The sequence below is a fragment of the Mastigoproctus giganteus genome, chromosome 4, assembly GCF_048544385.1.
Source record: "Mastigoproctus giganteus isolate SK-2022 chromosome 4, ASM4854438v1, whole genome shotgun sequence".
NCBI lineage: Eukaryota > Metazoa > Arthropoda > Arachnida > Uropygi > Thelyphonidae > Mastigoproctus > Mastigoproctus giganteus.
The window spans coordinates 79,717,984-79,734,077 of record NC_143578.1 but is presented as its reverse complement, the minus strand read 5'-3'; the positions used below and the strand labels follow the sequence as shown (position 1 = coordinate 79,734,077).

General features: G+C 37.6%; 1 protein-coding gene across 2 annotated transcripts in view; it reads right to left on the bottom strand.

Moving 5' to 3' along the window:
- LOC150086861 (urocanate hydratase-like) overlaps positions 1-16,094 on the bottom strand; it is a 379,529-nt gene that overhangs the window by 337,572 nt on the left and 25,863 nt on the right. For both annotated transcript variants that reach the window (XM_090371633.1, XM_090371634.1), the window contains exon 3: positions 1,337-1,490. In XM_090371633.1, the coding sequence (XP_090227759.1) occupies positions 1,337-1,490 (154 nt within the window). The remainder of the gene's footprint in view (positions 1-1,336; positions 1,491-16,094) is intronic.

Here is a 16,094-nt window from a genome sequence, read left to right as displayed (position 1 = left end):
CTGTAGACTGTAATTTTCAGGAAATAGATATGAAGGATGGTTGTTAAAGAAAACGGAAGTTGAATGAATAAATGAGGAAGAAGAAAAGTTGGTTCTGTGAGTCTGAAGTTGGACAGTAAAAGGATGTGACTGATTGTGGCATGTGTTCGGACTGCTTGGAAAGAGAGAGCAGGAATTATAGAAGCCAATTCAGAAAAACAATACGCATGGAAGTATCTATATAAAAGGCATGCAACAGAACAGAATATCTACGAGATAGAGAGTGGAGAGACTCTGTTAGAGATGAGTCATTAATTAACCTAACTGCTTTCTTTTGAATGAAGCTAAAAGCCTGAAAGAGGTTTTCGCCTCAGATGTGGGGAAAATATCCCACAGTAGGGCAGATTTCAGATTTGTACAGAGTGAACAGACATTCGGTAGAAAAGTAATGCCCAGTGTGAAAAAGAAAACCCAGTTTTTTTAGATGCAGAGGAAGCAATATTTGTAATGTGCTAATGTCAAGAGAGCATAGAAGTCAGGGTAATCCCCAATAGAGATACATGTTACCTACAAATTAGTGTCAACGTTAAGGATAGAAGTAGACCTTTCTGAAACAGGATTTTTTTGTAAAATATAAGTCAGGATTTTGTTTTAGAAGGATTAAAATCAACTAAATTATCTTTACCTAACTGAAGAATTATCTAGAGATCAACATTTAAGGAATTGGTAGTGGATATTCATGAAGTTGAAGCTATTTGTGTAGAGCAAGGATTCTCAAACTGGAGGGTGCAATGCAATATGCTGTCATCAGCAAAACTATGGATAGGATTTCAGATCAATGGAAGAAGCTCATTAATTACGAGAAGAAAAGAGTGGGAGAAAGAACTAAACCTTGGGGAACACCAACATTATTGAAGAGGTTAGAAGACAGAGCCATCAACCATCACCCACAGTGGGTGGTCAGAAGGAAAACCGGACACCAAATTACAAAAAAACAGTTGGAAAACTGTAAAGAGCAACTGCTTGAGTTTCCCCAAACTGTTCCATTGAATTTGTCCATAGTTGCATAAAATAAGCCAGATCGACACTGACATAATCCATACTGGCAATCGTTGAGCAGATGGAAGGTTTCTAGATAGTTTAAGAGTTGGTATATAGGAGATAGTATAAGAGATTTCTCCATTACTTTATAAAGTAATTTTTTTGCCACGGTGGGCAAATTTTCAGTCTTGGTAGTGTACAATCACCAAGGCTGGAAAAGCTATTGACAAAAGCTTTCTGGCAACAACCACATAAATTTTTATTAAAATTGAAAGTATATCACATTCTTAATAATGACAGAAAAATATCAACTAACCTGTATCCAATTTGAGAAAACCTGTCCATTACCTCCATATGTAACAAGTTCGTGAGGAAATTGGGCCACTCTAGGATCTAAGTTGTTCATAATCATCAGCATGATTGCTGCAGCATGTTTACTTTTGGCTGGGTAATCATCAATTGGATATGCTCTATGAAACATACAAAAATACCTTTTATTATCTTAAATAATGAAAGTTTTGCCCACAATGGCAGTGACAGGATAAGGATGTGCCACTCTATCATAATTTTAAGATTTTTAAAGTAAAAATTAACAGGACCAGTGAAAAACAGATCATAGGTGCCAAGCATGTTCATATCTGAAGGATAAGCAGATAGAAGGTGCTATTTTCTTTTTTTGTTGTTGTTTAAAATATGATAAATCTAAACATGGAAAGATGGTGAAACCTACAGCAATTCAGTACTACAGATGATTGAGGATCAGTAAGCTAACAGATACCTGGTGACATTGTATATAATTTTCAAAAAACATATATGAAGCAAAGTTTTTCCAGAAAGCATTTGCAGTGACAGAAGCTGTCACAAAAATTATGGGCTTTGCTGTATAACCTAACTTAAACAATATTTGCTAAAAATATAAATTTGACACATACACACAATTTGTGTGTGAAGAGAGAGACAGAGAGAGAGAGAGAGAGAGAGAGGGAGAGGGGGAGGGAGAGAGAGAGAGAGAGAGAGAGAGAGAGAGACCAAATGTTATCAAGGGACAATCATAAAAGAATCTTAGCCTTAATTTTGTCATTTTGAACAAAATTCAGAGTATATGTTCATGTGTGAAATTTATACCTTAGTAAACATTGTTTAGTTCAGGTTTTAGAGTGAAGTCCATAATATTTGACACTGTGGCTGCATTTATACTTCTGGGAAAAATATTGACAGGCTTTACAGACATCTGCTTATTGATATTGATTTGTTACTTGTGAGACTGGTTGTAGTTATTTATTTACAAAAAAAAAATCAGAAAATGTATTTTAAACTTATGTTTGGATATATTTACAAAAAAAAAAAATAAATAAATTTATTTATGAAACAGATAATGAAACATAACATTCTCTGTTGAATGTCTGCCTGGTGAAGCCTAATTAAAGCAAAAAGTACCCAAGGAATTGTAAACAGCAATGGTCTTTTTCTTTTCATTTAGTTTGGCTCCCATCAATCGCTCTTGGATCTGAGTGATACCCCCAGGGGCTCACATCTGGTGAGTATGGGCTTGGCACACCCAGGGTCCTGAGCAAGATATCATCATTCTTCTCTTTCTTGGTGATTCCCTTCTATTTCTGACCCCCCCCCCCTCTCTCTCTCTCTCTCTCTCTCTCTCTCTCTCTCTCTCTCTCTCTCTCTCTCTCTCTCACACACAGGGGTAACAGATTTTTTTTTTTTTTTTTTTTCGGCTGGTGCAGCAAAAGCCTCAGGCTTTCTTACGGCTAATTATGATAATAATAATAATAAAGTCGATAAGTTTGAAATTTTATCGTATTTTTGATTAGGTAGCATAGTGATTTGTGTTTTACAAATAGATTAAATAGGCTTAATGGCATTCGTTAGCTTATTTTTTAAATTTAGCTAGTGATTTTGTAAGTTACGGCTCGCTACTGCTACTGTTATCATAGCGGTGTTTTTGGCAGGAATATTGCAGCGTAACCAGTAGCTCACAAGAATAGTAGGGTTTAAATTGTAATAAGTATTTTAATGGGTTTAATCGCCTTTTGGGCATATATCTGTTGTATTTTTTGATTAGTTAATGGATTAATTTGTGTTTTACAAATAGAATAAATAGGCTTAGTGGCATTCATTAGCGTTTTTTTTTTTTAATTTAGCTAGTGACTGTAAGTTACAACTCACTACTCTTACTGCTATTGCATTGGTGTTTTAGCTAGAATATCATAGCGTAATCAGTAGCGTAGAAGAACAGTAGATTTTAATTGTAATAAATAAGAATTTTGAAGGTTTCAATCGCTTTTTGGGCATATATGTTTTTTTAGCTATGGATATAACTAACTTAGCATTGTGATCATTACGGTATAGCATAACTTGATAACGTATATCTCGAATTTGATAGCTAAGGTATAATGTAAAACTATATAGCAGAATTGGATTACTGCATTAGCTTAGTATAATATCGTATAGTCAAGTATACTATAGTAAATTAATCAATTAAATTTATTAACCTTATTAATTTTCATTGTCAATTAATTAAATTGTATTTAAACGGAAATCATGCCTCAGATTAGAGCAGCAGCAAAGCAATGTGCAAAAAGTAGTGGGGTGCTGAAGCTCGGGGGAGAACCGAAGAGAATGATTCTCCAACAGATCAGAGCTTAAAGAAATGTGCAACTTGTGGAATGTTTGCAGATTTCTGGGATGGGACATGATGTAGCCCAGGGGGAGATGTCTTTGTGTGCTCGATGTAAACAGTGTGAAGAAATTAGGAGTCGGTCAGCATTGTTATGGGCGTTTATGAGAGCTTGAAGTACAGGGTAGATGATCTCGAAGGACATAAATTGGGGGGACCTATCAAGCTCACAGCTGCCCACATCAATGCCAGAGCTTGAACTTGATCATCAGGCAACACAAGTGGCAACCTTCAGGGCAGAATATGCTGGTCCCACAGGAGATAGTTATTGTTGGCAACTCTATTGTCAGGGAGATGGGAAATATGTTGTGCAAAAAGGATAGGTGGAATAGGACCAAGGGTGTGTCTGCCAGGGATGAAAGTTGATTATGTAGAGCAGATATCATCTTTTAAGGGCACAAAGGGTGATATTCTTGTACAAATTGGCACTAAAGACATTAAGAGTGGGAGATCTGCAGACTTACTTAACAAGTACAGGTCATTGAAAAAAAGATGTGATTAAAGTTAAATTTGAAAGTGTCTGCAATTCTGCCCAGACATAATAGGAGGGAGTATATGATGAGAGCCTTGACAATCAGTTCAGCCCTGAAGAGATTGTGCAAGGCTCAAAGGGGTAGAATTTTTCTCAGCATGGTCTGTGCTTGTTAACAAGAGAGACTGTTTCTACAGGGATGGGATACACTTAAATAGAAAGGGCGCAAGAATATTTGCTGATGCTATTGAGGCAGTTAGGTGGTCCAGAAAACTGTTAGCTTGGGGGGGGATTTGCAGATTAATAGATTAACAGTAGCCACAGGCAGAGGTGAAAGTGATCCATCCACTTCTTCTATTGGAATGAGCAACAGCCTGGAAAGCGAGGTACTGGAGATTTCAAGGGCTGCTGGGAGTCATCATGGAACAAGTAAATACATGGGTTGTGTTAGGGTAACTAAGAGTAAGAATAGGTGTATGTATAGTTGAATGTATATGAATGCTAGGAGTATAGTAAATAAATTTGATGAATTTGAAGTGCTTATCAAGACATCAAAAGTGGATATTGTTGGGATACCAGAGATGTTGTACCACACGGATATAAGCAGTGCAGAATTGGAATTTGGGAAGTACAATGTGTACAGACAGGACAGGAAGGGAGGAGGGGTTATGCTGTTAGTTAAGAAACACAAAATCTAAGGAAGTGCATCCAATTGACATTGGTGGACAATGCAAAGTTGAGTCAGTGTGGTGTGACATAAGCACTGGGAAAGGGAAAATGAGAATAGGTGTGTGTTACAGGACTAATGAATATGATGAGTATAATGAGCAATTGTGCAGAGAAAAATATAATGGGCCAGTAAATCAGAATGTCTTATAATGGGGGGCTTTAACTATCCAGATATTGACTGGAACTTGTGAGTTGGTCACTTGCACACTAGCAAGACTTTTGTGAATTTATTAGATGACTGTTTCTACAGCAACATGTTCGAGAGGCAACCAGAGAGAGTAATACTCTTGATCTGATTATCAGCACTGATTCTTCATGTGTTAAGAATCTGCAGATAAATGAACCACTAAGTGGCAGTGATCACAGTGTACTGGTATGGGATTTACTTCAAGATGTAACTACCATCAGGGGTAAGGGGAAGGGTTTTTGCTTTCGTAAAGGTGACTACAGTGGTCTCAGAGTTTTTGAATTCTATACAGTGGATCAACTGATGATGATAAAAGCAGCAAATTCTAAATAGCAAGCCTTCAGGGACTTAATCTTGGAGGGAACTAGGCTTTTCATACCAATTAAGAAATACTGTTTAAGGTTTCAGCCTAAATGGATGTCAGATAAATTAATGAGGCTCATGGCAGAGGAGAGAAATGCATGGGATGCATATATAAGTTAACAGGCATCGCAGAAGCCTATGGCAGATATAAGGTAGTCTGTAATCAAGTCACAAAGGAGATTCGGCAGGCAAAGGCAGATTATGAGAAATCTTTGGCAAAGGATGCAAAGAAAAACAGCAAAGAGTTCTTTACTTATGTAAACTCTAGGAGGAAAGAGACGAATCAGATTGGTCCACTTAACATAGATGGTTTGATTTCTATTGATGATCACGCTCAGATAGCTGATAAACTGAATGAGTATTTTGCATCTACATTCACACATGAGGAGTTATTCAAGGAGTGGAATGCTAGAAGTTTATCAAACTCTAATAGGAAGCCAAGTGATTTTGTAATAACTGGGAGCAAAGTGGAGGAGAAATTGTTGAGGTTAAATAAAAGGAAGGCCTTATGTTTAACTTCAACCATCCACCTGGGGTGGATGGGATTTATCTAGTTATATTAAAGGAGGCAGCAAAGGAAGTAAGCAAGCCCTTAGGCGTAATTACCCAAACCCATATTTGAACCATGGCTGGAGTCTCATCGGTGGACATGTCGGCACTGTGAAGAACTGAGCAACACAATGACAAGATGTAAGATGGCACAGAAAAAGCCTCAAGATATAAGCCTTATAAAATCACTTTACATATCAGGCATAGCGTTTTCTGTACATAGCTCTGAACAAACAAGTTTACTGCTTATTACTGGTTTACAACTAGTGCATCAGTCTCATCCTGGCCACTGATGAAATGCCAAAGGTGCAAACTGTCGTTGGGTTGTGCCATACACTTTAAGAAAAAACCCTGGGGGCTCACATCTGGTGAGTATGGGCTTGGCAAACCCAGGGTCCTGAGCTGGATATCATCATTCTCCTCTTTCTTGGTGATTCCTTTATACTTCTCTCTCTCTCTCTCAGGGGGTAACTCGGGGATTTTTTTTTTTTTTTTTTTGGCTGGTGCAGCATAAGCCTCAGGCTTCCTTGTACCATATGGCTAATAATAATAATAATAATAATAATAATAATAATAACACAATATACTTCCCAATTGGAGCAATGCCTTTAAATCAGCAAATTCAAAATAGGAAACATTCAAGGAAATAATCTTGGAAGCTACTAGGCTTTTCATACCAACTAAGAAATATTGTTCAAGGTTTAGGCATAAATGGATATAAGATGAAATAATTAGACATGTGGCAGAGAGGAAAAATACATGGGATACATATAAATTAACAGCTGACATTGAAGCCTATTAAGGGCACAAAAGGTGATATAGTTGTACACGTTGGCACTAATGATATTAATATTAGGAGACCGGCAGAATTACTTAACAAGTACAAGTCACTGTTGAAAAAAAGCCGTGAAATAGCGTTGAATTTGAAAGTGTCTGCAATGCTGCCCAGACACGAAAGGAGGGAGTATATGATGAGAGCCTTATCAATCAATTGGGCCCTGGAAAGATTGTGCAAGACTCAACGGGTAAAATTTTTTTCAGCCTGGTCAGTACTTGTTAACAGGAGAGACTGCTTCTACAGGGATGGGATACACTTAAATAGAAAGGATGCAAGAATATTTGCTGATGCTATCGAGGCAGTTTTAGGTGGGTCGGAAAACTGCTAGCTTGGGGGGGGATACAAGGACTAATAGATTAACAGTGGCCACTGGCAAAGGTGAAAGTGATTCTTGTACTGCTTCTATAGGAATGAGCAGCAGCCTGGAAAACGAGATGCAGGATATTTCAGAAACTGCTGGGAGTCATTGCGGTACAAGAAAACACATGGGTTGTGTTAGGGTAGCTAAGAATATGAACAGGTGCATGTATACTTGCGTGTACACCAATGCTAGGAGTTTGGTAAATAAATTTGATGAATTTGAGGAATTGCTCAAAACATCAAAGGCAGATATTTTTGGGATATCAGAGACATGGTGTCACACAGATATAAGGAATGAAGAACTGGAATTTGGGGAGTACAACGTCTACAGAAAGGATAGACAGGATAGGAAGGGAGGAGGGGTTATGCTATTAGTAAAGAAACAAATAAAATCCAAGGAAGTGAGGCCAGTCGACATCACTGGAGAGTGCAGTGTCAAGTCAGTTTGGTGTGACATAAGCATTGGGAGATCAAAATTGAGACTAGGAGTGTGCTATAGGATTAATGACTCTGATGAGTATAATAAGGAACTGTACAGGGAAATAGAGTGGGCCAGGAAATCAGAGAGTCCTTTAATGGGGGATTTTAAATTCACAGATATACTGACTGGGATTTGCGGATTGGTCACTCACACACTAGCAAGGCTTTGTGGATTTATTGGATGATTGTTTTCTAAATCAGCATGTTCGGGAGGCAACTACAGGGAGTAATACTCTTGATCTGATTATCAGTAGTGATTCTTCATGCATTAAGGTTCTGCAGATAAAGGAACCACTAGGTGGCAGTGATCACAGTGTGCTGAAGTGGGTTTTACTCAAAGAGGTAACTACCATCAGGGGTAAAGGGAAGGGTTTTTGCTTTCGTAAATTCTATACAGTGGGACCAACTGATGATGTTACCAACAGCAAATTCAAAATGGGAAGCATTCAAAGAACTTATCTTGGAAGCTACTAGGCTTTACATACCAACTAAGAAATACTGTTCAAGGTTGAGACCTAAATGGATGTCAGATGAACTAATTAGACATATGACAGAGAAGAAAAATGCATGGGATACATATAAATTAACATGTGACACAGAAGCCTATGATAGATATAAGCTGGTCTGTAACCAAGTTACAAAGGAGGTTAGGCAGGCGAAGGTAGATTATGAGAAATCTTTGGCAAAGGATGCAAAGAAAAACAGCAAAGAGTTCTTTACTTATATAAACTCTAGAAGGAAGTGAATGATTCAGATTGGTCCACTTAATATCGATAGTTCAACTGTTGATGATCCTGCTCAGGTTGCTAACAAACTAAATCAATATTTTGCATCTACATTCACACATTAGGAGTTATTCAGAAAGGGAAGGGGAATGCCATAGATGAAGTAAACAGTGGCAGTGATCTAGATGATCTTGTAATAATTGAGAGTAAAGTGGAGGAGAAATTGTTGAAGATAAACACAAGAAAGGCACCTGGGGGTGGGTGGGATCTATCCAGTTATATTAAAGGAGGCAGGAAAGGAAGTAAGCAATCCATTAGCCATAATTATGAGAGCTTCCTTGGACTCAGGGGAGGTACCCATAGACTCTGGAGATGTGCAAATGTGACCCCAATTCACAAAGAGGATCAAAGGCTGACATAAGTGATTATAGACCTGTGAGTTTAACTTCGGTTCCAGGAAACTTAATGGAGGCATTCAATAAAGAAGCACTGCAGGATCATCTAGACAAGACGTCATTTATAGCTCGGACACAGCAAGGTTTTGTTAAGGGAAAGTCTTGCCTGACCAATTTCATTGGATACTATGATGCAGTCACAAAAGAACTGGATGCAAGGAATAACTTTGATACTATATATTTGGATCTTAGAAAGGCTTTTGAAATTGTTGCACATGGAAGACTGCTACACAAATTGGAGCAGTGTGGCACTGGAGGCAAATTGCTGCTTTGGATAAAGGGATGGTTGAGTGGAAGAACACAGAGAGTGGTAATCAATGGACACTGCTCTTCGTGGACTAATGTTATTAGTGGAGCCCCTCAGGGTTCAGTGTTGGGTCCATTATTGTTTTCTGTATTTATAAATGATATTGATAATGGTATATCAAGCTTAATTTCCAAGTTTGCAGATGATACAAAGGTTAGCAGGGTTGTTAAGGACACTACTGACACTATGCTGCTGCAACAGGATCTGGAAAGGTTGAGCAGATGGGCTGAGAGGTGTAAAATGAAGTTTAACATTCACAAATGTAAAGTACTACATATGGGAAACAGCAACCCAGAGCAACGTATCAATTCTGTGGTACTACACTGACAGTGGTAGAGAATGAAAAGGACCTGGGAGTAATTGTGCAGGCAGATATGAAGTTCTCTGAGCAGTGCAGATGGGCTCCAAGAGTAGCTCATGGTGTCTTGTCAATGATATACAGGAATTTTTCTAGCATGGATAAGGAGGTGATCATTCCCTTGTATAAGGTAATCGTCAGGCAACACCGTACTGTATACAGTACTTAAGTCTGGTATACAGTCTTAAGTATACATTCTGGAGGCCTCATTTCAAGAAGGATGTAGAGCTGCTGGAACGAGTACAGAGAAGGGCAACAAGATTAGTGAATGAAACAAAGGATTGTTCTTACGAAGAAAAGCTTAAATTTTGCAAATTCAGTGTCTGGAGACTAGGCACTGGCAAGGTGATCTGACTGAGGTGTATAAAGCCTTGAATGGTTTGAGCATGCTCAATGCCGATGGGATTCTTCCTCTTGTTCAGAATAATCACCTGAGAGGGCATAAATTCAGATTGAGGAAAGACAGATGTAGGATAGATGTGTGGAAATTTGCCTTTAGCCAGCGGGTAGTTGGTTGATGGAACAGACTTCCATCCCCTGTTGTGGAAGTTGATAGCCTAAATAAATTTAAGGCTCCGCTGGACAGGTATTTCGAATGAACGGAGGGGTGAAATGGAAGTAGTTTTTTTTTTTTTTTTTTTTGGCTGATGCTGCATAAGCTTGCTTTCTTGCATCATATGCCTCTACTAATGCTAATGCTATGATAGATATAAGCTGGTCTGTAACCAAGTCACAAAGGAAGTTAGACAAAGGCAGATTACGAGAAATCTTTGACAAAGGATGCAAAGAAAAACAGCAAAGAGTTCTTTCCTTGTGTAAACTCTAGAAGGAAGGGGATGAATCAGATTGGTCCACTTGATATCAATGGTTCAATTGTTGATGATCCCACTCAGGTAACAAATTAAATGAATGGCAGTAAGCTAGATAATCTTGTAAAACTGAGAGTAAAGTGGAGGAGAAATTGTTGAAGATAAGAAAGGCACGTGGGGTGGATGGAATCTATCCAATTATATTAAAGGAGGCTGAGGTAGCAAAGGAAGTAAGCAAACCCTTAACCATAATTATGAGAACTTCTTTGAACTCAGGGGAGGTACCCATGAACTGGAGATGTGCAAATGTGACCCCAATCCACAAAGGGGGATCAAAGGGAGACATAGGTAATTACAGACCTGTTAGTTTAACTTCTGTTCCAGAAAAATTAATGGAGGCACTAGTTAAAGAAGCATTGCAGGATCTTCTAGACAAGACTTCAGTTACAGCTCTGACACAGCATGGGGTTTGTTAAGAAGAAGTCTTGTCTGACCAATTTGATTGGATACTGTGATGTGATCACAAAGGAATTGGATGCAAAGAATAATTTTTATATCATATCTTTCGATCTTAGAAAGGCTTTTGATACTGTTGCACAAATTGGAGCAGTGTGGCATTGGAGGAAAATTGCTGCTATGGATAAAGGGATGGTTGAGTGGAAGAACACAGAGAGTGGTAATCAATGGACACTGCTCTTCGTGGACTAATGTTATTAGTTGAGTCCCCCAAGGTTCAGTGTTGGGTCCATTGTTGTTTTCTGTATTTATTAATGATATTGATGATGGTATATCAGGCTTAATATCCAAGTTTGCAGATGATAGGAAGGCCGGCAGGGTTGTTAATGACACTAATGAAAGTACGCTGCTGAAACACGATCTAGAAAAGTTGAGCAGGTGAGCTGAGAGGTGGTAACTAAAGTTTAACACTGACAAATGTAAAGTACTGCATATAGGAAGCAGTAAACCCAGAGTAACGTATCAACCATATGGTACTATACTGACAGTGGTAGAGAGTGAAAAGGACCTGGGGGTAATTGTGCAGGCAGATATGAAGTTTCCTGAGCAGTGCAATCTTCAAGAGAAGCTCATGGTGTCTTGTCAATGATATACAGGAATTTTTCTTGCAGGCATAGGAGGTGATTATCCCCTTGTATAAGGCAATGTTGAGGCCACACCCTGAGTAGTGTATACAGGGCTGGAGGCCTCATTTTAAGAACGATGTAGAGCTATTCAAACGAGTACAGAGAAGGGCAACACGATTTGTGAATGGAATAAAGGGTTGCTCTTAAGAAGAAAGGCTTAAGTTTTGCAAATTACAGTGTCCGGAGACTAGGCACCGGCGAGGTGATCTAATTAAGGTGTATAAAATCTTGAATGGTTTGAGCATGCTCAATGCTGATGGGATTCTTCCTCTTGCTCAGAATAATCACCTGAGAGGGCATAAATTCAAATTGAGGAAAGACAGTTGTAGGATAGATGTGCGAAAGTTTGCCTTTAGCCAGCAGGTAGTTGATTGGTGGAACAGACTTCCATCTTTTGTTGTGGAAGTTGATAGCCTAAATAAATTTAAGGCTGAGCTGGACAGGTATTTGGAATAAATGGAGGGGTGAAATCGGAGCAGTTTTTTTTTTTTTTGGCTGATGCTGCGTAAACTTGCTTTCTTGCATCGTATGCCTCTTCTGATGCTAATGTTGCAGTCTGCAGAACTTAAGGCTTTCTTGGTAAGAGCAAAACTGCATTCCACTCACCAATCTCATTGCCCTTTTCTGTACTCATTCCAGCAGCTCTTCATCCTTCCTAAAATGAGGCCTCGAGACCTGTATGTAGTACACAAATTGTGACCTGACCATTGCATTATACAAGGACATAATCACCTACTTAACCCTACTAGCAAAATTCCTGTATATCATTGACAAGAATCCATGAGATACTGTTGTAGGCTGCATACACTGCTCAGAAAACGTCATATCTGACTGCATGATTACTCCAGGTCGTTTTTATTCTCCACTACTCTGAGTGTAGTACCGCACATTTCTGTTCAGGCCAATATTTCATCAATTATAAGGATTGATTGTAAAAAAAGGAAGGAAGGAACATTGACAAATGCAACTTCCTAGTTGCATTTGTCAATGTTAAACTTCAGTTGCCACCTCTCAGCCCATCTGCTCAACTTCTCTAGATCCTGTTGCAGTAGCATACTGTATTTACTGTCATTAACAACCCTGCCAACCTTCATATTGTCTGCATATTTGAACGTTAAGCCTAATATACTGTCATCAATAACGTTGATAAATACAGATAACAACAATGGGCCCAATACCGAACCCTAGGGAACTCCACTAACAACATTAGTCCACAAAAAGAGCATGTCCATTGATTACCACTCTGTCTTCTCCCACTCAAGTCACTCTTTATCCCTAACAACAACTTGCCCTTAATGCCATATTGCTCTAATTTGTACTGTAGTTTTCCATGTGCAACAGTGTCAATAGCTTTCCTAAAATCCAAGTATGTGATATCAAAATTATTTTTTGCATCCAGTTACTTTGTGAGCACATTGTAGTATCCAATCTAATTGGTCAGACAAGTTTTCCCCTTAACAAACCCTGCTCTGTCTGAACTAAAACTGCAGTTTTTCTCTAGATGATCCTGCAGTGCTTCTTTAACCAGTGACTCCATTATTTTCTCCAGAATAGAAGTTATAATAATAGGTCTGTAATTAATCATGTCACCCTTTTGAACTTGGGATAAATTTGCAAATTTCCAGTCCATATAGACCTCCCCAGAGTCCAAGGATGCTCTCATAATCATGGTAAGGGTTTTTTGCTTACTTCCTTTGCTTCCTCTTTAATATAACTTGTAGATCCCATCCATCCCAGGTGCCTTTTTTATGTTTAACTTCAACAATTTTTCCTCCACTTTGCTCTCAGTTATTACAAAATCATTTAGCTTCCTGTTAGCTTCTGACTTCCACTTCCCTACAGAATTCCTCATGTGTGAATGCAGATGAAAAACACTTATTCAGTTTGTCAGCTACCTGAGCACAATCTTCAACAGTTAAACTATCATTGTCAAGTGGATCAATCTGATTCATCCCCTTCCTTCTAGAATTTACATAAGTAAAGTGGTTGCTGTTTTCCTTTGTATCCTTTGCCAAAGATTTCTCGTAATCTGCCTTTGCTTACCTTACCTGCTTTCTAACTTGATTACAGACTAGCTTATATCTACTACTGTATAGGCCTCTGTGTAACCTGATAATTTATATGCATCCCATGCATTTTTCTTCTCTGCCATGAGTCTCATTAGTTCATCCGACATCCAAATAGGGCTGAACCTTGAACAATATGTCTTGTTTGGTATGAAAAGCCTAGCTTCCAAGATTAATTCCTTAATTGCTTCCCATTTACAATTTGCTGTTGGTCCTACTGAATAGCATTTTAAAAATTGTCTGAGACCGCCACAGTCACCTTTACAAAAGCAAAAACCCTTCCCTTTACCCCTGATGGTAGTTACATCTTTATGTAAATCCCAAATCAGTACACTGTGATCACTGCCACCTAGTGGTTCTTTTATCTGCGGATTCTTAATGCATGAATAATCACTACTGATAATTAGATCAAGGTATTACTACCTCTGGTTGCCTCTCGAACATGATGCTGTAGTAAACAATCATCTAATAACTCCACAAAAGTCTTAAAACAACCAATCCAAAAGTCAATATCTGGGAAGTTAAAATCCCCCATTAAAAGACAATCTGATTTAATGGCCCACTATTTCTCTGTACTGTTGTTCATTGTACTCATCAGAGTAATTAGGCCTATAACATACTCCTACTCTCAATTTTGCTTTCCCAGTGCTTATGTCACACCAAACTCACTCAACATTGCACTGTCCACCCATGTAAACTAGATGCACTTTCTTAGATTATGTGTATTTCTTAACTAACAAATTCCAATTTTGCATTTATACAGTACAGAGTCAGTTATCCGGAATAATTAATTTTAGTCCTCTTCCGGACAGACAAAATTTTGTAAGGTAAGATTAAATAAATTCTGTTTTAATGTATTAAGGTAAAAGAAAAAGACTTTAAATATCATGAAAAAAAAAAAAATTATTTAATTTAAAAAATAATAATAATAACTTATACATAAAAATTTGCACATTTACATTATGTATGTATATTCGGATAGGTATTTTACTGTTAATTTTACGTAGAAAAAATTTTAAGTAATTTTTTAAAATAAAGTTCGATTACTTTTTGTTTCGTGTGTTCTGACTTTTTTTTTTTTTCCTACTAAATCTCGCGTTACTTAACAATATCAGTTTGATTATGTCGCATTCTTCCTGTTTTTCTTCCCATTTTAGTGCTGTTTCTTTTTGTTGACATTTTACTGTAAAAAACTGAGAAAAATAATATACTGCACAGTTTCGGGCTGATATTATTTTTACCAAATCTGGATCTAAACTAAACATAATATTAAGTGAAGAGAACAAAATATGCCATGGAAAATTGGGTTGACAAAAGCGAATGACTAAACTCTATCACTCATGGTTTCTTCATCCAACATTTCACCAGATATACAAAGTAAAAAAACAGAGAGAAATACTCTCGTAACATAATAAACATTTGTCTCAAATACTACCATTAATAAAAAAAAAAAGAATAAAAGTCAGCCTTTCAAAATATTCTGGATAACTGACGTTCCTGATAACCAACTTTCAGATAACAGTCTTTCTACAGTACTTTCACGTGTGAGGTTTATAAAGTTATTTTTTAAGTTTTCCGATCCGTGCAGAGAGGCTACCAGAGCAGATCATGGGGTCTTGTCAATGCTAGAAATTAAATTCCAAATACAGAGGAATTTAATTTTGCTAGCAGGGATAAGGAGGTGATTATCCCTGTGCATAAGGCAATGGTTATGCCACACCTTGAGTACTGCATACAGGTCTGGAGGCCTCATTTTAGGAAGGATGTAGAGCTGTTGGAACGAGTACAGAGAAGGACAAATGAGATTGGTGAATGGAACAAAGGGTTGCTCTTACAAAGAAAGGCTTAAGTTCTGCAAATTGCAGTGTCTGGAGACTAGGCACCTGCGAGGCGATCTAATTGAGGTGTATAAAGCCATGAATGGTTTGAGCAGGCTCAATGCTAATGGGATTCTTCCTCTTGCTCAGATTATGAACCTGAGGACATAAATTCAAATTGAGGAAAGACAGTTGTAGAATAGATTTGCAGAAACTTGCCTTTAGCCGGCAGGTAGTTGACTGCTGGAAGAAACTTCCATTGGTTGTTGTGGAAGTTGATAGCTTAAATAAATTAAGCTATCAACTAGATAAACTTTTGGAGTGAATGGATGGGTGAAATGGGAAGGGGTTTTTTTTTGGCTGATGCTGATAAACTTACTTTCTTGCATCACATGCCTCTAAAGCTAATGCTGACATACTTAGAGAAAAGAGACTTAAAAGTATATCAGGGAGAATAATAAATATTATACAGTTGAAATTAAACTGAATAGCTGAGTTCTGATATGTAAAAGTATAGAGAGTTTTATTAAGTGTTCTATAAAGTTATAATCTTAGTAATTTATCTATATTTTACTTTTCTCTTCTATTTTTCATAGAAAAATATAAAAAATAAAAATCAGTTAATTTCTTAAATAAATCGAACGAGCTTGAAATGCAATGGACTGTGTACATTAACTAACTTCTTTTTTATTATTATTATTATTATAAATTGTGAACGTTTAATA